At 39.8% G+C, this 20,524-nt stretch overlaps 2 protein-coding genes across 3 annotated transcripts; one reads left to right on the plus strand and one right to left on the minus strand.

The window, feature by feature from the left end:
* Nucleotides 1-52: 52 nt before the first annotated feature.
* Nucleotides 53-12,708, minus strand: mrpl13 (mitochondrial ribosomal protein L13). 2 transcript variants are annotated; one of them, XM_046044360.1, is made up of 7 exons: nucleotides 12,540-12,708; nucleotides 10,490-10,613; nucleotides 9,961-10,054; nucleotides 8,153-8,213; nucleotides 5,862-5,948; nucleotides 4,284-4,405; nucleotides 53-718 (listed from the first exon to the last, which is right to left on the minus strand). In XM_046044360.1, exons 1-7 carry the CDS (start codon nucleotides 12,543-12,545, stop codon nucleotides 694-696), a joined length of 519 nt encoding a protein of 172 aa, XP_045900316.1. In that variant the 5' UTR covers nucleotides 12,546-12,708; the 3' UTR covers nucleotides 53-693. The 2 variants fall into 2 exon arrangements, with proteins under 2 accessions (XP_045900316.1, XP_045900315.1); XM_046044359.1 differs by lacking the exon at nucleotides 12,540-12,708 and adding an exon at nucleotides 11,645-11,923.
* On the plus strand, nucleotides 11,824-19,335 carry dscc1 (DNA replication and sister chromatid cohesion 1). The gene is made up of 9 exons (XM_046044358.1): nucleotides 11,824-12,320; nucleotides 12,561-12,729; nucleotides 16,365-16,499; nucleotides 17,078-17,168; nucleotides 17,384-17,522; nucleotides 17,772-17,824; nucleotides 17,940-18,094; nucleotides 18,645-18,793; nucleotides 18,937-19,335. Exons 1-9 carry the CDS (start codon nucleotides 12,151-12,153, stop codon nucleotides 19,046-19,048), a joined length of 1,173 nt encoding a protein of 390 aa, XP_045900314.1. The 5' UTR covers nucleotides 11,824-12,150; the 3' UTR covers nucleotides 19,049-19,335.
* The last annotated feature ends 1,189 nt before the right edge of the window (nucleotides 19,336-20,524 follow it).

A 20,524-nucleotide genomic window follows, 5' to 3' on the forward strand; every position in this document is an offset into this window, starting at 1 on the left:
TTTGACTAGATTTTACAACATTTACATAAAAACACCACTTGATGAGAACAGGTTTATTAAATTGTTTATTAGCCTATTTTACAACTCACATAAACACTGCTGCTTTATACTTTAACAACACCATTAAAATTTCTGACCAGACAAAAAGTTCACCATTTTCTACTGAAACCACATGGATGGCCTGAACGTTGTCATAGTAACTCATTAACTGGTTTCACTGGAACCCACAAACCTTCAAAGGCAGGATCAGCACTAACAGATGTCATTTTTTATGGGCCAGATCTGATCATTTCATGGTTGTATAATCAGAGGGAAACCTACAGAATCTGATTTTCTCTGATCAGAGCTGAGCCACATGGTAAAATCTCAAGCTGTTACTGGATGATTCAGGTCTGCTGTCAGGCGGCACAGAGTTTGTGTTGATGATGTTGGCACACAAGTTACGACTTAGTAGTGCTTTAGTAAAGTCCAGTAGAGCCTTGATGCCAGTGTGGTTTCCTGAATTTGCACAAAATGTGACTGTTTTTGTAATGTTTAATCTGAACAAAGAAAATCAGATTTGTGTGTTTTAAAAACAGAACAACATCTCCACATCAAATATTCCAATTTTTACAATATCTGTCAGGTATTATAACATAACCAACCCCCATAACCCTTTTCAGCTTTGGTCACGTCGGGTCGGCAGCCTCGATTTCATTTCATCTTGTAGTCTTCAGGTCTGTAGAAAAAACACAAGACAACACATTAGTATGGTGGGGTAAAAAAGTCTGGGGAAAGAACCCATTACAAGGAAAAACATGGAGAGAAAATGACAGATGAGAAACCAGAAAGATCTTATCAGGTTTTTTTTTCCCTTTTCAAAATGAGACCAGACACAGCATCCTCTTTTTGTGTTTTTCTGCTTTAATTTTGAGCAGAGATTGTAGCAGACAGATATTATCATGGCATGCTGTATTGGTTTTGATACAAAGTAAAAAAAATGTTATCATGAACTGTAATAGCTCTGCTATCAACTACAGCAGTATGGTTATGTTGTTGATTTTCTGTCTGAGCACCGTGTGTGTGCGTGCATCTGCGTGGGGAGAGGGGACAGGAGTCACATATCCAGTAATAATCTTTTGCTTCTGCTCCAAGGTTTTCTGAGAGAATATTAACTGTGTTTAATAAAGGGCAACAATTGAATTGCCCTCGATGACCTCAACTTCGCCTCCTCTGACAGGCGGGCGGGCACATGCGCGCGCATGCACGCGCACACACACGATCAGTAAAATGAATAAGACAGTGTGAGGGAACATTAACTAGGCTATGACCCATCTTTTAAATAAACCAGAATTAGCTTGACCTTGACGACCACACAGCGACAGGCCTGGGCATGTGCCCTGATTGGCTGAAGAGATTGGGCCAGTAAACAATGAGAAGTGGCTCATTTATCACCATGCACACACACTCCGACAGCAATGCCGAGCGTAATACTGACATGCTGTACGCATATCTTTTTTCCACGGTAACTGGGACATGATGTCTTGAAAGCAGTTAAATTTTTCAAATACCTTGAGTACCATATATAACCTCCATTTTAATGGGGCAGAGGCCGACATTTCAGAGGTTGGAAAACCTGGACAAATAAAACCAAAAACAGTATGCATGTCTGGATGCCTCTAGACCTGTCCATCGCACACCCTGGACAGGTCGCCAATCCATCGCACACCCTGGACAGGTCGCCAATCCATCGCACACCCTGGACAGGTCGCCATTCCATCGCACACCCTGGACAGGTCGCCATTCCATCGCACACCCTGGACAGGTCGCCATTCCATCGCACACCCTGGACAGGTCGCCATTCCATCGCAGGGCCACACATAGGCAAACAACCACTCACACTTAAGGACAATTTTAGAGACACCAATTAACCTAGCCTGCATGTCTTTGGATGGTGGGAGGAAGCCGGAGCACCCGGATAGAACCCACACGGACACGGGGAGAACATGCAAACTCCACACAGAAAGCCTGGGAAAGCCTGGGTCAACCGGCGTTCGAACCCACGACCTTCTTGCTGTGAGGCCACAGTGCTAACCACAGCACCACCACACCAACCTGTTTAATATTTGTATTCAATGCAATGCAAAAACAACTCCACAACAACTCTGCACGTACACCACATTAATGACGACTTTAAGAAACTCATAAAAGTTTCATGACTGTGCTTCACTGTCGCCTTGTTAACTGGGTGGTTGCTTTGTGAAATACAAATATTCACAAAAACTTGGAGAGTCAAAGTGCATTGACTGCAGTAACAACGATGTTGCTGAATATTATACTGTGATGCAGCTAAAGGTTGAAAGGAAAGGGAAACCTTTTCTATTTATCATTTGATCTTAATGACAACCAGTGGACTTGGGTGTTGAGCCACTGCTCCTGCAGATGAAGAGGAGCAGCTCTGACCTGCATAAACAGCTGGACGCTGAAGCTAGTGCTGAGCAGGTGGTAGAGGGAATGCTCCCAGTTAACCTGTCAGGATGATGGTTCTTACAGGTGAGGCCAGAGAAATGCAACAGGACGACATTATCATGACAGCAAACCGCGGGTCACAATGTCAGTCTAATCTCAGAACAGAAAATACTCCACTGAAAAACCCATGAATATGATTATGCCAAATAACAGATGCTCTCTCACACCCCACAGAGAAACCTTGTGTGTCCAAACAGTCAGGAAGTGGTGGGAAACAGCTGACTTTCCCCACAAGCTTTTATGACATTTTACCTTTTATATTCAAATGTCTGGCACAACACCTAGGCAGGGAGTACTGAGTAGGCTGTTCAGTGTTACGTTGTTTGATAATTGCATAGTGTAGCATAATGTACAATGGTAAAACTCTGCAAACATCACAAAAACTTTTACGAACAGTATAAATATCATATGAGCTTTTAACCTTAGAGTGTCTATATACCATGTTCTCTGTGTGTCATGTCACATACTGACCGCTCTTTGCTGGCTGACAATCACTCACACCACAGCCACATGTGTTTTTAGTTACAATGAAAACTGTTGCATCTTATTTTTTCCTGCATGAGTGAACGTGTCAGAGTCAAACTGGCCACAAAAAGGAGGGGTTGGCAAGCTTTTGAATTGGATCCGTTCATGCATACGTTGCTTAGTAAGACCATGAAAATAACGCAAAACTGTGTTAAAGTGCCAGCACTGTTCCTTCACCAGCGATTCAACAACCTGTATTTCTTTTTGAATGCGAAATACAAAAACTTATTTTTATCCCATCCTGGATTTCTGTTGTCTTTAAAGTATTTAAAGACATAACCACATGGCTGCAATATCCCAAACACTCAGAGGATGTAACCTAATGCTACTTCATGTCAACTACTGTAGCACAAAGGCAGGGTGGTTAGTTTACACAAAGAGGGTGTGAAAAGTAGCAATGTGAGATGGCACTAAGATCAACATCGCCCCCTTCTGGCTGTTCCTCACCAGCACAACACCCAAAAATATGGGGGTTTTGTGTGTGTGTGTGTGTGTGTGTGTATCACTCATGGTGCAATGATCCTCGAAGGACAAAAAAGTGAGAAATTGATTCCCAAGTGAGGTACTTTAAAAAATTTGTCAGGCAATTAAAAGAGCCATTTGAAGGTAGAGGTCAGGGGTTAGCATTAGCATAAACATTAAAATGTATCATTTTCTGTTTAGTTCAGTCAACTGAATACAAATAGCACTAAATAGCCAGTATGACTTGATGTACATTTTCTCTGCTGGAGATTCATTATGTTACATGTCACCTTGAAGCAACTATACCACAATTATTAAAAACTGAAAACATGTATGATATAATCACCCAAGCAGGCAAAAATGACATTAAATAGCATACCTGAAAACAACTCCATCAACATGAGCTATTCCAATTACATGCATCCCAATGCTGTTGTTGGTACTCATGGTTTTCCAATGACGGTGATTTAATTTAACTTACAAGCAAGACAATGTTGATGACAACATTATTCATTTGCTACAGTACTTAACAAAAATACCATTATATGAATGTGCAACACTCATCAATGATCCTGTTAATCTTGTGTGTACTGAGGTTCTTTGTGTGTAATACAGTAGATCCTGCATTCACATTTATATACAGTGACACCTACACTACTGTGTGTGTGTGTGTGTGTGTGTGTTGTGTGTGTGTGTGTGTGTGTGTGTATGTGCGCGTGCGGACAGCATCTGTATTTATGTTGACATTGGTGTGCGTTTGAGAACAGACTGTATGTGTTTCTACATACGGTGTCCACAGCCTGGGGAAGGCGTCTATCTCCTCCTGCGTGTACTCGCTGAGTTTCCTGGGGATTTCTCTGGGCTGAGGCAGCTCCTCCGTCAGGTTTGCACGGATGTCCTCTGGTAGTTCCTAGTGAGGGGGAGGACAGAGGAGACGTGACATGAAAAAGAACGTGAAAATAGGCATAAAGTTACCATTTATACCCCATAAGCAGCTCAGATATTGTTGACTTAAAGGGAGCTTTAGTTCCATCTCTCTCCAGTGTTTACAGTTGTTCTCATTAATATTCATTACAAGTGGGAATGTACCTACAGATTCATTTAGAGAAGCTGGCATAGTTCAGACTTAAAACAGTGATAGACCCCCCCCCAACACACAAATTTCAAAATATATTGTGTTCTGAGTTGTAGATGGGACTGCAGACATTCACAAGGCTTGAGCCCATCGGCTTGTAATTTGGGATGCACACTGCATAACATCACTTCTGATGGTGGATATAAAGTCAGGGCCAAAATAAAAGACATGTATCAGACTTTCCTCACTTCTAAATTCTGACACCAAACACATCATGTGTTACATTACAAGTCAAAACTCAAAGAGCTGATTGTCACACATTCCTGGAAATAATGAAAGTTTCATGAAAGTTTCATGGTTAAAAAAAAAAAGATAAAAAAGAAAAATTCATTACAGAAGCTGTGATATGTGACCAGTGGTTCTCGCAAACAGAAATTTAAAACGATTGTGATACTACCACATGCCAAAAATGTTGTTGTGACGTGCAGTGACCATAATTCACTGCAATGATTCTATTTTGAATCAAGGAAGAGACAGATTGATACACCAATGTTTCTGGCCACACGACGAATATAAGTCCAATATTCACTATATTTTGGTCTCAACCAACTCCTGAGCAAAATATCTGGCTCTTTAGCAGCTAGACACTCCATTATGTTCACCAGCTATTTGCCCACTTTGTCTTTCTGCAGTTTGGTGCTGAGCAGGTAGTGTACAGTTGTAGCCAGTTGTAACTAGCTGCCTGCTGCTGTCAATCTGACAAGAGCTGGGAGAGTGAACCAAAACACTAAAGACACTAAACTGCTCCATAGAAATTAGGGGAATTGCAGAGTTGACACAAAAAGTGACACTGTCATTTGACCCAATGTTAATATAAAAATATTAACCAATACAGCTGTATGTTATACAAGACTGAGAAAGAGTGAAAGTGCTGCTGAAGCAACCTCACAACCAGTGTGAAACACTAAAACCCCACATTATTGTCCACTCAAACGCACATACCTACTGAGAAAATGTATGTAATGAAAAGGACTCCATCAAAGGCAACAATTACAGTGAACTACATATATTAATTTTCTAGTAATTACCTGATATTAGTTATAAAGGTGACCTGGATGAAGGATGATTAAAACTGCCTCATTCTAGTAGTATCTGCATAATGATGTCAGTGCACCACTTCTCATAAAGTGCCCTCTTTCTGATTGTCCTTAATAAGCCTGGATGATTAAGGGGTAAGAGGGGCTGTCTAAAGACTCATCAGCTCAGAGAAATGAGGAGAAACTGGACTTACGTCATCAGGAAAGATGTGCAATCGCTGCATCATGGTGCGTCGGTGCAGATTCCTGGGCAGCATGCCGTAAACCGCTAACTTTACAATCTGTTGAGAAGAATTGAAAAGGTTGATGAGCAATCTGCTCACTGTTTCTTGTAAAAGAGCAAGTGTCTATAGCAACTGTTCATTCTTTATATCAATATACATTTCTTACATATTGAGAAACTACATGATGTTTCTCAATATGAGGCCAGTCAGACAAATTCGACTTGGAGAAAGTTACTGGACTGAGACATTGGACAGAAATATTGGACAGAGATGTTGGATAGAGGCAGGGCTGACAAATCATTCATCTGTCCAATTCTATTTCTCCCTCTTTGCTTGCCAACCCTCAAAACCTCATTTTAAGTAAACCACCATCAGGACACACGGCTGTGGTCACCAACTGGACAAAAAACCTGCATCAGCAAAGCACCAACAGCAGAGGAAATGTTTCTCCTGCTTTTGTAAACTACAGAGTGAAAACCAGTACAGGTCATTCACCTACTTTTAGTGAGTCCCACATGACAAGAGTGTATATATATATATATATATATATATAAGCCTACACTAACCACACGAGGAAACAAATCCTTTCTGTATAGGGTTTAAACACCCCGTGTTCTTCCGATTAGTCTGAATAGGATTTATGCATGTTGTTCAATGCAAATCGAGCTGGGAAAGGGTCAGTCAAATGTTAAAATGAAGCAATAGACAAGAACTTGATATAACACACAATGCATGTGAAGACTTGTTCAGATCATGGTCCCCGTTTTAAAAATGAATACCATATCCATGTCTGTAGTAAAAACAAACCTAACACAATGTGTTAGTTAATATGAGCCACCCTGAGCCCACTGTGACTGTGAGATGTCAGTCAAAATATTAAAATACATCTAAAAGTAAATGGCAACAACGCTTTACAACATTACTCCAGTTTGAAAGATAAGGCATGTCTTATTTTAATTATGTCAATTTTACAAAGCTCATGAAAACTGATTTCTGAATTCCCTACCGTGGCGCTCAACCCCAAGCCTATTCATTGCTACTGAAGGTTTGCATTTTAATATCACCAGGTCACAGAGCTGGAACGATTGGTTAATTAATCGATAAGTTTTCAACTAGTAAATTAATCGCCAACTACTTTGATAATCGATTAATCGCTTTGAGCCCTTTTTTTTTTTAAATAAAATAAATTATCTGATTTTAGCTTCTCAAAACAACTAATGGATTAATCGAGAATATAATCTACAGATTAATCAATGAAAATACCTGCTCTGCACAGCATGTGGCAGAGATGACAATTTGACTAATCTCCAAGAATGTGGATTAAATCATACATACAGTGTTACATTCATGGCGTAAGTTATGTGAATATTTTCTAGTTTCTTTACTCCTCTATGCCAGTAAACTGAATACATTTGGGTTGTGGACAAAAGACGACATTTCAGGACATCACCTTGGTGTTTTTATTATAATTTAAAGGCAGCAGGACGGTGTGTGTGGGGTTGACTTATTAACTATAGCATAGTTTATCATACTGGAGGACAATGTCCCTCAATAAATATAATAGTTTTAAGACAACAATGAAAGGCAATGGCACAGAAGAATAAGCAACATCGGATGTTAGCAACATAGGAAATACCCCTCTGTATTTTTAATTCATTGTTTGTTGTAATTTTTCATGGTATTTTTTGACAATAAGAAAAATACACAGCATTGCCAGACTTATCCTTTAAGCTCATGAGTTGTTTCTCTCTCTTGTGACAAAGCCTCGATGTTTTGTAACAAAGAAGTCACTGACAGTGGTTTGTAAAGCACAGCATGTAGGTCACATCAAGTTCTGAATGCAATTATCACTGTGTGTGTCTAACCCTGAAACCATGATTATGCATCACGACCAAAACCCCAGGAATTATCCTTGAACATACATTTTCATACAGAGTTTCAGAACGCACCAAACACCACCAGCACAAATCCACTGTCATAAAATCCCTGTTCTCTGCACTTCACATTAATATGCACGAGCACCACATGTGAAGGGATAAATGTCAAACCACCAAACACCTGCTCTGCACAGCATGTGGCAGACATGACAATTTGACTAATCTCCAAGAATGTGGATTAAATCATACATACAGTGTTATATTCATGGCGTAAGTTACGCGGCATGAGAATATTTTCTAGTTTTCTAGTTTCTCTACTGAGATTTCAGAATTTTCTGTAAATAATAATTAAAAACTGGAGAATACTAATTGAGAGACACTTACAGCTTTGGGGTCTTTTTGGTGCAGCTGGGCAGCTGTGAGCTGTTTGAATCCACCTGGATACCTTTGGGGGGGGACAAGGAAAGTCAGTCCAAGTGTATAACGAACTAAACTGAATAGATTGGTCAACCAGTGAGCGCATATATATATATATATATATATATATCGAGAGAGAGAGAGAGAGAGCATAGATTGGTCATAAAATGTGATCTGAACTTCATCTAAGTTGCACCCACAGAGAAACACAGTCTGCTTAAACTAATACCACACAAACAATTAAATGTTTTTATTTATTAAATGTTTATAACACACCACATAAACATTCACGGTGCAGGTTGGGAAAAGTTTGTGAACCCCTAGGCTAATATCTTCTCCAAAAGCAAACTGCAGTCAGGAATCAGCCAACCAATCAATGAGATGAGATTGGAGGTTTTGGTTAAAGCTGCCCTGTCCTATAAAAGACACACACCAATACCCCTCAGAAGACCTAAGATTGAGAGTTGTTGACTTGCATGAAGCTAAAAAGTGTTACAGAAGTATCCCTACAAGCCTTGAAGTTCATCAGTCCATGGTAAGACAAACTGTCAGCTGAAGACTTACAGAAATCTCTGGAACATGCTAACATCTCTGTTGACAACTCGATGATAAGTCAAACACTAAACAAGAATGGAGTTCCCAAGAGGACACTACGGAGGAAGCCACTGCTGTCCAAATAAACATTGCAAGTTTGCAGAAGAGCACCTAGATGTTCCACAGCACTATTGGCAAAATATTCTGTGGATAGATGAAACCAAAGTTGAGTTGTTTGGAAGGAACACACAACCCTATGTGTGGAGGAAAAAAAGCACAGCACACCAACATTGAAACCTTATCCCAACTGTGAGGTATGGTGGAGGGGGCATCAGATTTGGGGCTGCTTTGCTGCCTCTGGGCCTGGAAGGGTTGCTATCATTGACAGAAAAAATTTATTCCAAAGTTTATCATGACATTTTGCAGGAGAATGTAAGGCCATCTGTCCGTCAATTGAAGCTCAACAGGAGATGGGTGATGCAACAGGACAATGACCCAAAACACAGAAGTAAATCAACAACATATAGGCTTCAGCAGAAGAAAATACACCTTCTGGAGTGGCCCAGTCAGAGTCCTGACCTCAACCTGATTGTGATGCTTAGGCATGACCTCAAGAGAGTGATTCACACCACACATCTCATGAATATCGCTGAACTGAAACAGTTTTGTAAAGAGGAAAGGTCCAAAATTCCTCCTGACCGTTCTTAAGGTCTGATCTGCAGGGTTCGCATACCTTTTCCTGCGACTGGATATGAGACATTAATTAATTTGATTGATTTCATTGATTAATATCTTCTACTTTTAGTGATAATTATATTAAAGCGCATTCTGTTTTTTTAATCTGTAATTCTAATCAAATTGTTTTTCTCTTTGAAACAAAGACTGCTTTATAGAAGAAATTGTATTAAAGACTTTTTAGCAGTCTAAGGAGACAGCATCTAATGCTGACCTCACTGATTGCCCATTTGTCCTATTACAAGCAAAACCACCCCCAATCTCAATTTTTCATGCATTAGGCACTATACAGTGGAAAACCGTTTGTCACAAATATGAGTCCAAAATAAAAACCCATGAAACCCTGTGGTGTCAAAGAAAGTGGGTCATTGCCTCTCAAGTATGAACGTGACAAGAGGCTACAGAGACACTGAGAAATGCTTTTCTTGAAAGACTTTTCTGAGAGGTTTACAAGCACGGAAGAAAAAGAGAGGGGAAAAGTAAATTATCATGTTGTTTGGACTTACCCTGTGTGTGACGAGTAGACTTTCTGCTCCCATTTGTTTCCAGAGAATGCTATGTTTCTGGTGTTTATTACTACAACATGGTCACCACAATCACCTGCAAAGATGTTCAAGGTGTTTGTTTTCAGGCTTATTGCTATGTTCAAAACTATGAAAAATACTATAATAATAATAATAATAATAATAAATATACTTGACTATCATTGTCTAACAGAGAGACAGACAGGTACAGACACAGCTTGTATGCCAATGATAACAACAGCTAGTTTACTAGACCAACAAAGACTGATCTTCCAAAAAACAAAGACTATTCTGAGAATGTCACTTATCAGTAAGAAGCAAGCAAAATATTCATACAGTATCATCTACTGCCATCATGTGGCCGTTCCATGCCACAACAAGCTTAAACTATGGGTGGATTGGGGTGTCTGAAAAAACTGTAGTTTACGCCCAGCACAGGGGTTATGTTAAAGTTAGAAAGCTGCTCATGACTTTATATGTGTGTTTTGTGACAGACTGTACCCCTACTTACTCAGTGCGTGGTAGATAGGCTTGTGTTTCCCCTGTAATCTCACAGAACACATGGTCGCGATCTTCCCAGGAGGCTGCATCCTGGCATCGATCAGGAACCAGGATCGAGCGAAGGTCGCCCATTGCTGAAAGAAGAAAAAACAGAAGTGTTAAATAAACTGACCATCACAGGTTTAATGGCAGTAGAAACAAAAGAGACCTGCATTTTCTAACAATAAGCCTTTTCACAAAAGACATGCTGACATGTCAAAGTAGAAGTAAACTTGTTTCTAGGTTTCTTTACTCCTCTGACAGTAAACTGAATATATTTGGGTTGTGGACAAAACAAAACATTTAAGGGCGTCAACATTTTTTAACATTTTAAAGACAAAACAACTAATCCATTAATCAAGAAAATAATCCACAGATTACTCAACAATGAAAATAATGGTTAGTTGCAGCCCTAGTGTCAGCTAACGCCTCCTCTGCGCAGCATACAGTATAACAGATAACATCCATACTGTGTAAAAGCACCAATAAGCCTAAACTTATTATTTTAACGAAACATATAATTTCAATGTATCAAAAAAAGGTTAGGACAGAATATTCTGGTATTGTCTGCTTAGTAATTTTAAAATTTACAATGAAATCAGAATCCCTATTCCTTGATTTCTTTGTTATTTTCTTGAGTGTTAAAATTAGTGGTAAGATTTCATCAACTGCACCGTGTCCACACTCACACACACACACACACACACACACACACACACACACAGTTATTAATAGGATAAGTATAAAACAGTTAGAAGAACTCTGTTCTAACTAATATCTCAAAACAATGCTTAAAGCTAGAAAAATCTGACAGGGTTGTTAAGACTATAACTTATGTGAAAATGCTGACAAGAGACATAAATATTGGTCTTAGGGGTTATAACACTTCTTGCAAACAGTAACGTTAAGTTATAGTGAGGATACAACAAATTTGACTCGAGTATTTCTCAGTTGCTAAGGGCAGTCTGCACTTACCGTTATTATAACCACATCACATACACCGTGGTTAGCTCCTTAGCTAACAGCTAACTGTGACTGACGTAACATACATAAACCAAAACCTAATCGTACAAAACGCTCAAATTGTGAGATAAAAATAGGATAACAGTATAACGTGTATGGTTACCTGGGCAGATCTGGAGAAACTTGACATTTCGAAGGCACTACCAGCACATCCTCAAAACATTTGACCCTTAACGTGAGAGGTGGTTCGTTTGGTGATTTCACTCGATTGAAACAAGATGTGAGACTTCAATATTTCCATACAGTCTTTGGTTACAGGTTTATCTATATTAGTAGAAAAATGGTAACTCTCGTGTTGGTTCTTAGTTTATTTTAACGACAACATTTAAATATGTGCTGAAAGAAACTAATTTTCGCATTTATTCACATTTCTATCGCGTAATAGTTTCTACCCGACCCTATTTTGACGTCGCACCTCAACTTAGTTACTGCACTTCCTTCCCACGACAGAGAGAACGCGGGGAAATTTGACAGTCGTCGAGTATTGCTACAAAATAACATTAGTGTTGACTGAGTTTATGCCTTTGAAAAGTTTAGTTTGTTTCGCGAGTCAAAAACGGGGTTTATCCATCAAAACATTATCTATTTAAGACCGACGTCTGACCCAAAATGAGAACTTTAGAGGAGGTTCAGGCCACTCTGCAGATCGCCAAGCTGAAAGAGGAGGATCTGCAGAAAACTATTCACTGTCTGTCTTTTGGGGAAAACGTATCATCTGCAGACTACTGCCTGATGGAGCTGGACGACACGCTGTGCAAACACATTGAAGCCGGGCAGAGGTAAGACTTTAATGATGCGAAGTAATGTTCCTGTATTCAGTCATTTAAAACCTGGTGAGAACATCATCTAGATGTGACTGTCTCTTCTTTCCTCTTGTTGGACACAAATGATTCATGTGTGGTCGGAGATAATTAAAACTGACCTGCAGTGTAGTAGCACGAGATGCATAATCAGGATGAATGCAGACATATGTAATTGATGTATAAATTGTAACTCACAATCATTTTCTCTTTTTCCAGTCTGGTGATTCGAGGGGATAAGGATGAGCGTGCGGTTCTCTGTAGTGCTGACAAGACCTATGATCTAAAAATTGCAGACACATCCAACCTGCTGCTGTTTGTACCAGGATGCAGAACTCCAGACCAGCTGACCAACAGCCAGGACAGCTCTCATGTGACACACACTCAGGTATAGAAATGACACACACACACACAGGTAGAGCTAGACGATATGGCCAAAAATGTTCTTCTTCTTCTTCTTCTTCTTTGTTGTTTAACGGCGGTTGGCATCCAACATTATTGCATTACCGCCATCTACTGTACTGGAGTGTGGGCCGGAGATAGATAAATAAATCATCAAAACAAAAACTGAAACAAATAAACAAACAAAATCTTTTACCTATATCCTTTCTGCCAGTCTTGTTTCCTTTAAGAATCAAAATAACAGTGTACTCATATCATTTAATGACTTCTCCAGCACTTCCCTAAGTGAATTCCCTTGCCCCCCTAACCTTCTTATCCCCTCTCTCATCTTTGCCCTTTCCCTCTCATATTTCTGAGACTCAAAAATCACATGTTCCACAGATTCAATATTATCACAAAATTCACACCTACCTGATATGTGCTTACCCATAATACGTAAGTATAATACATAAGTACTTATTTAACCCACAGTGTCCTATTCTTAACCTAGTGAAGATGATTTCCTCCCTTCGTTTCCTTTCAGTGATCCTTTCTGTCCCAACCTTTTGTTGAATGTTATATAAATGCCTCCCTTTCTCCCCTGCATCCCAGTGTGCCTGCCACTTTTTATTAATTTTTGACCTGATTTGTGCTTTGGCTTCTGCTTTACTTATTGAAATTGCTATTTCAACAGCTTCCCGTTTACTGGCTTGTTTTGCCAATCTATCTATCATGGGATGGTGATGGCAAGGCAAAGGCAAGCATAGATAAGATGCTTGCCTTTGGTGTGGGAGACCTGGGTTCAATTCCCACTGTGAGACATCCACCATTGTGTCCCTGAGTAAGACACTTAACCCCTTGTTGTGCGACCTCTGACATGTATAGCAATTGTAAGTCGCTTTGGATAAAAGCGTCAGCTAAATTAATAAATTACCAATCACCCCCACATGTGCTGGAACCCATGTAAACTTTACCCTTACCCCCATCTGACATATCTGTGAGTAAAGTTCAATTACTTCATGTACTATGAAGTACTGTATACTACTACTTGCTTGTGACTTAAACGATTGCATACTCTTCAGAAATGCACTAGAGTCTGAGCAACTTGACAACTTTTGCTGGTTTAACTTCCTCTACCCACTGCAATGCCAACCAAACAGACACCAACTCCACGGTGAATACTGATAAATTATCAGAGAGTCTCTTCTGCATCTTTACTCCCATCTTTGGTACACTGAAAGCAGATCCAGCTTGTCCAGACTCCGGGTCTTTAGACCCATCAGTGAATATGACCAAATAGTCACTATACTTGTCATTCATCCTATCACTAAATATCTGGCATACATCCACCCCCGCTCTACTCCTTGAGAGGCTATTTAAAATCTCTAGGTCCACACTAGTCTGCAAAAGGAGCCAAGGTGGTCTGATTGGTAGCGGAACTGTTGGGCAAAATTCCTTTCCCTCAATTCCCATCTCTTTCCCAATAGCATCTCCCACCCATCCTAAACTGTGGTTTTTAACCCTTTCATGCTTCCAGCATACCTGCATAACTGCTCTTATGGGGTGAGACCTCCCCTGTCCTTGGAGGTTTGCCCAATAGTTGGTTGCCAGCTGTTCCCTTCTTAATTGAGGCATCTCACCCATTTCTACCTGCATTGCCACTGCTGGTGACGTATGAAACGCTCCAGTACATATTCTCAGCGCTTGTGTTTGTACAACATCCAACTTGGCCAATGTGGTTCTAGCTGCATCTCTGTATGCTATGCAACCATAATCTATTACTGATTTAATCAGTGCATCATATATCCCCTTCAGTGCTTTCCTACTCGCCCCCCAGTCCACTCCTGCCAAACTCCTCATCACATTTAATACCTTTTTACATTTAACTATAACTTTCTCAATGTGGCCGGCCCATGTCAACCTAGCATCAAACACCATTCCCAAAAACCTAAAGGACTCAACCTTCTCCAGTACATGTCCATATAGTTTAAGCTTTATCTCTTCCCCCAACGTTTTCCCTGTAAAGAAAACCACCTGTGTTTTTTCCCTTGAAAACCTAAAACCCGATCTCAGTGACCACCGCCCTACTAGATCTATTGCTTCCTGGACCTTTCTAACTGTGTACTTTATCTCCCTTCCCCTTTTCCACATGGCCCCATCATCAGCAAACAAAGATCTTCCAATCCCAGGCCCTACCTCTGAAAATACATCATTTATCATGATGGAGAAGAGCAACGGACTAATCACACTTCCCTGGGGGGTCCCATTTTCTATGAGGTAGCTGCCAGATATTTCTTTCCCAACTCTCGTATAGATCGTCCATACAGGAAATCCTTCACCCAGTTAAAAGCCCTACCTCCTATTCCCAATTTATCCAGTTTTATCATCAGTCCCTCCTTCCACATCATGTCATACGCTTTCTCAACGTCAAAGAAGACTGCTACCACTGTTTCCTTATTGACCACGGCTTTCCTTATCTCATCTGCCAGGCATAACACTGGATCCATTGTTCCCCTCCCCTTCCTGAATCCACTTTGACACGACGCAATTAATTCCCTCTTCTCCAAAAAATAAACCATTCTGTCTGTTATCATTCGTTCCATTACTTTACACACATGAGATGTTAAAGCAATTGGCCTATAGCTTGTAGGTTTTGTTGGATCCTTATAATTGGGACTACCACTGCTTCCTTCCAACTCTTTGGAAGCTGCCCTTCTTCCCACACTCTGTTATATAGCCTAAGTCGTCTTCCTACCCATATACGAAAACATAACCTAACACATTTCATCTTCTCCTGGCGATGTCAAACCTGTTCTTGTAATTGCTCTCTCCATTTCTGCCTTAGAAAATGGAGCACTCAGTGCATCACCCACTTCCTCCCTTTTTTCCCAAGACCCCAGGATATGCCTTCAATGTCATTTCCCTTCCTTTCTTCCACTCACCTTCCAGGTTGTCAGAGCTATGTATTGCCACAAAGGTTTTAGCCATCATCTCTGCCTTCTCTTTGTTAGTGACTGCCTTCTCCCCCCCCACTAACCAGTACCGGGTAGTCCCACTCCCTCCTTATTCTGCTCATCTTCTTAATCAGGCCAAAAATGTTATCATGACAAAAACATTTTATATCATTCGATATTGATAATTACCACGATGTACATCAAATCATTATTTCTTTCAAGTTTAAAGGCTGATTTTTGCTCCTGAGTGAAAATTGAAGAAACCAGAAGGTTAATTATTTGGTTAGTTTTCTTTATGGTCAGAACGTGACAAACACTTGATGCCAAACAGTGGATCACTTCACAAATCTGAGGTAGAACAATCAAAACTATTATGATAAAATCTTTTTCAACAAATATGATTAGTAAATCTTTTTTCAGTCCCACTTTCTTCAACAAAATAAATATTTTAATAGAAAAATTAAGTGCTAATTTGTTCGTAATTCAAATGAATTAAACCAAATATTTATTGACGATATATTGAACATTTATTATATTGTATGTGTAATATATTGAGGGAAATTATATAGCAATAACTATCATTATTGTTTTATTGCCCAGCACTACACACAGGCAGTCACAACCTTCACATAATGGTTAATTGCCTTTATGAAGCACATACACTAACAGTGTCCTACGTCTGTTGCAGATCTGGGGATTTTGCAACAGCTACTGGGAACTGAGGAAACAACGTCCTAAACTGAAGAAACTGAAAAAGCTTTTAATGGAGAATCCTTATGAAGGACCTGCTTTAGTGGGACAGGAGGAGAGTACAGAAAACAGGGTAAATAAATCTACATTGAAGTCATTAATCATAATATCCTGTGTTGACAGGACTGTGTATATAGGAAGAGGGCATCAATGTTAAGTCTGTACTCTTTCAGTAGCACCCATGGTATAATAATATACACACCATGTAGGCTGTCTGCTGAGATTAAGTGTGAAAGCAGAAGCCTTGATAAAAGTGATGATCTACCATCTTTCCTGCAGTAGCAGCTTCTACGTTCATTATCCCTTCAAACGCTGTAGAAAAGACTGGTTTATATAAAAGTACAACTGGTTTCAAGAAAGGTTTGCATGCTAAATACATTCGAATATTACAATTGATTTATCTTAAGTGAACTATCAGTGCAGCAGTAAATGACTGTATCATGTAATGCATCTGGTGAAAGAGTGTGGGGCTTCTATGTCGATATCTGTACATGGTTTGTCTGCTCTTTATTAGACGTTAATGGTTTTTAAACTGTAAATTTGAGTATGGCTGCCTAAGATGGTGGTTACATTTTGAATGTTTCACTGTTACTGTGTCCCCCCTCTTTTAAATGTTATTGTAGCTGGTTTTCTGTGCTCCTCTGTTACCAGTACACAATGCAGGATCTGTTGGAGAGGATCCAGGCCAGTGAAGAGGAGATAAAGACCCAATTAGAGCTCATCCATGCCTGTCATATAGATGGTAAACACTGCCATTTTTTTAATAAACAACTACATGCATATTCATTGTTAAAGTTGCTTTTGCTGAAAATAGGTACAAAATCATTGACAATGTAGTGCCAGGACGATGCTTTTGTAAATAGAAGCTCTATAATCTTATCTATTCTTACTAATATAAATAACAAATAAATAAATGCCTACCAGATGTTTAGCAAGAGAATCCTTTCTGCCTTCCAGGCTACTGGCGCATGCTGGACTTTGACTACGAGATGAAGCTGCTCGGTCATGTGACTCAGCTGGTGGATTCTGAGTCGTGGGCCTTCAACAAGGTTCCCCTTCAAACCAGTCTGGAAGAGTTAGCTCCACTGGAACCCAAGTACGTTAACGTCCACGATCCACATGCTCATGCAACAGGAAAAGCAAAATATCGACAGTTTAAGCTAGTTGTCATTTCAGTTAGTCTAGTTGATTTTTAGTGGTGTTGAAGCTTAGGAACTAAAGAAACTACACAAATAACATAACCAATAAGCTTATACTAATTGTCTGAGCATCTGTTATAAGGCTAGATAAGTCTTAAAATAGATGCTCAGACAGTTTCCCATAGCTTCTCTTCTTTCTTTCACAGGGAGATGATCGAGCACTGTTTGAACTGCTATGGAAGACGCTATACTGAAAACAGTAAAGAGAAACCGTCTTAAACTATCAAGTTTCCATTAGCAAATTTGTAGTAGAATACTACACATGCTCAAACCACATAGTACTGACATCTCTGTACCCTCCTTTCTCTATACAGATAAAGTTTTTTATGCACTACATGAGGATAAGGTGTGTCGGGGCATGGCGCTACTGCTGCTGCAGAACGCTGTCAAGTTCAACCTGAGGGAGTTTCAGGAAGTTTGGCAGCAGAGCGTTCCAGAGGGTATGAGCACTAGACTGGACCAGCTAAAGGTTAGACAGTACCGCTTTTTATATAATGCATTCTGAGTAGAAGAGGGGTGCTGGAGTTTAATGTTTTCTATGTGTTGCAGGTACATTATAAGTACTGTATACTCCTGGCTGAAGAATTGCTTCAGCAAGATAACAGGGAGCCCTGAGATCATAGTCACAATCTGTCAGTCTTCATCTTTAAAGATGCAGTTTCATGTGTTTATGTTTTTGAGAAGCTTTCCTTCCTGTTAATGAAACAGTATGTCCACAGTGACTTCAAAGTTAGAAATCCAATACAGTATGTAACCAAAATCAAAGAGTGCTATGGCTCCTAGGAGTCAAAAATCACCAGACTCTTCTTCTTATCGCATTGATTTATTTCTATTTCAAGACACTTTGCATTTCCTCCTACCACAAGGATTCAGCTCCCACCTCCGTCTGATGCAGACGGAGTCATTATGAAGTATAGTCTAATAATCAGCCTTGGATAAAACTTGCTGCAGCTGTTGTTGTCTCTTCTCATTCCTACTGACCTAAGGAACTACTGACACTGGCATTGTAAATCTTTCAGAGTGTCGCCCTGGTGGACCGCACCACCTGTCCAGAGACCATCTGCCTGCTGCGGGTGGAGGATCTCCCAGAGGACACGCTGGAGCGCTTCAACCACCTCTTCACTCTCCGAGAGAAATGGACAGAAGATGACATCACGCCATACATTCAGTAGGGGTCATCCGTTTAGGAATTTATCATAATTATCATTAAGTAAAGGCACATGAGTTTGTCTTGTTGATATTAGCGCAGAAATAAATCATGTGAAATTTCTTTAGCTATCGGATTATAACTTGTAATGCTTCATCGCTCAGGGACCTGTGTGGAGAGAAACAGACTACCGGAGCCCTGCTGACCAAATATGCTCGATCTTCAATGCAAAATGGGATCAAGGTCTTCAACTCCAGAAGGCCTGTGGCTACATGAACATGTCCACTATCAAGTAATGAATTTTACAATTGAAAATGGATGTGGTTGTGTTTATTCCCACAGTGACTTTTGTTGAAAGTTCTTTCATTCATAATAAAAAATGCCTTGTTATTGAAGAAGGTATTTCTCAGTCAGCTATCTTGCAGCAGTTTGACCAGCTGGCTTGTAAAGTGTAAGATAAAATTAATTACTTAAAATTCAAACTTGATCTTTGTTATTTCAGCTTTTGTCTGTAAAAAAAAATGCTACATGTTCGTAATAAAACACGTTTCATAATATTATCACATAGGTGGTTTTCTCAGTCTCTTATTGCCCTTGTTTAACCAGAATTGGACACAAACAGGGACTTACTAGGTGCTGTGCTGGAGGTTTTCCACAAGATGGTGGCCTATGCTGATAAATTCAGTATGAATGCCACACACTGAATGGATAAAACAGTATGTACTGCCTGACATGTAGGTTAGACTCCAAAATCACCTCTGCCTGATTGTTCACAGCCTCGTTACAGCTGCTTTAACACATTTTATTTACAGGAGATAAAGAAACCGTTCAACTCAAATCACACAAAAAGGTGCATTTGGTGAAACGTAATTCTATGAACATAGAAGTACATTTAAAAGATGCAAGTATAATACAAAAAAGGCAAGAGATAAAAATAAAAGTGACAAAGCAGAGGAGTTAAAATAGATCAGAAAGGGAATGGGTTTGTCACTTTAGCTTTCATGAAATCGAAATAAAACATTGTGGTGTGTGCAAACTCGAGTTTTTTGGTTAAAAGTTGCTAATCCAATGTTTTACTTTACTGCGTTGCACAATATTTGCCATCTGTAGATAGTAGAAACAGGATCTCCATACTGGCTGCTAAAGGGGTCCAATGTGTGTCTGCAGTTTAAAAAAAAAAAAGTTGAGTTAATCTAAAATCTCATATAGGAGATCCAGAGCTTATCAAAAGAATCCTGGCTTGGAATTTAAATGTAATTTCTGACAGGTGTCTGTCTAATGCATCCATGTAGTTTTATACAGATCCTGTTAACAGTACTTATGTGTGACTCATTGAGTGTTTAACATCCATGTGTTTCTTCTCTAACACAACTGTCTGCAGTGTTACTGACGCATGGGGGAGAGCTCAGTAGACACTTGCCTAAAGTAACACAGCTTTGTTTCAACACAGACACACACCTACTCACACACATCAGTTCCCAAAATGACTTATCTGCATTGGCTGGCTGACTAACTCTGACATCACCCCTCCCTCGGGATTGCTGACTTATCAGTTCACCGGGTGGAGATCCCAGCTGTGTGTGTGTGTGTTTGCTACACGGCCCCCACAAAATGATTAATTCTCTTTCCTTTCACTCCTCCTCTGTATGATCTTATTTTTTTTGACCCACCATCATCCTGATTCTCCTTTCTAGATGTCTCTTCTTTCATCTTCCTCTTACTACTTTCACAGAAATGACATGATCAAGTATT

The sequence above is a fragment of the Micropterus dolomieu genome, linkage group LG03 (genome assembly GCF_021292245.1).
Source record: "Micropterus dolomieu isolate WLL.071019.BEF.003 ecotype Adirondacks linkage group LG03, ASM2129224v1, whole genome shotgun sequence".
NCBI lineage: Eukaryota > Metazoa > Chordata > Actinopteri > Centrarchiformes > Centrarchidae > Micropterus > Micropterus dolomieu.

Excerpts from the sequence above, each read along its gene's own strand:
- dscc1 (XM_046044358.1), top strand. The coding sequence starts at position 12,151 with ATGAGAACTTTAGAGGAGGTTCAGGCCACTCTGCAGATCGCCAAGCTG. Across the intron at positions 16,500-17,077 it reads AGGAGAGTACAGAAAACAGG|TACACAATGCAGGATCTGTT; the intron begins GTAAATAAATCT and ends CTCTGTTACCAG. Across the intron at positions 17,523-17,771 it reads TTAGCTCCACTGGAACCCAA|GGAGATGATCGAGCACTGTT; the intron begins GTACGTTAACGT and ends TTTCTTTCACAG.
- mrpl13 (XM_046044359.1), bottom strand. The coding sequence starts at position 11,671 with ATGTCAAGTTTCTCCAGATCTGCCCAG. Across the intron at positions 8,214-9,960 it reads GTCTACTCGTCACACACAGG|GTATCCAGGTGGATTCAAAC; the intron begins GTAAGTCCAAAC and ends CCCCCCCCAAAG. Across the intron at positions 719-4,283 it reads TTCCCCAGGCTGTGGACACC|ACCTGAAGACTACAAGATGA; the intron begins GTATGTAGAAAC and ends TTTTTTCTACAG.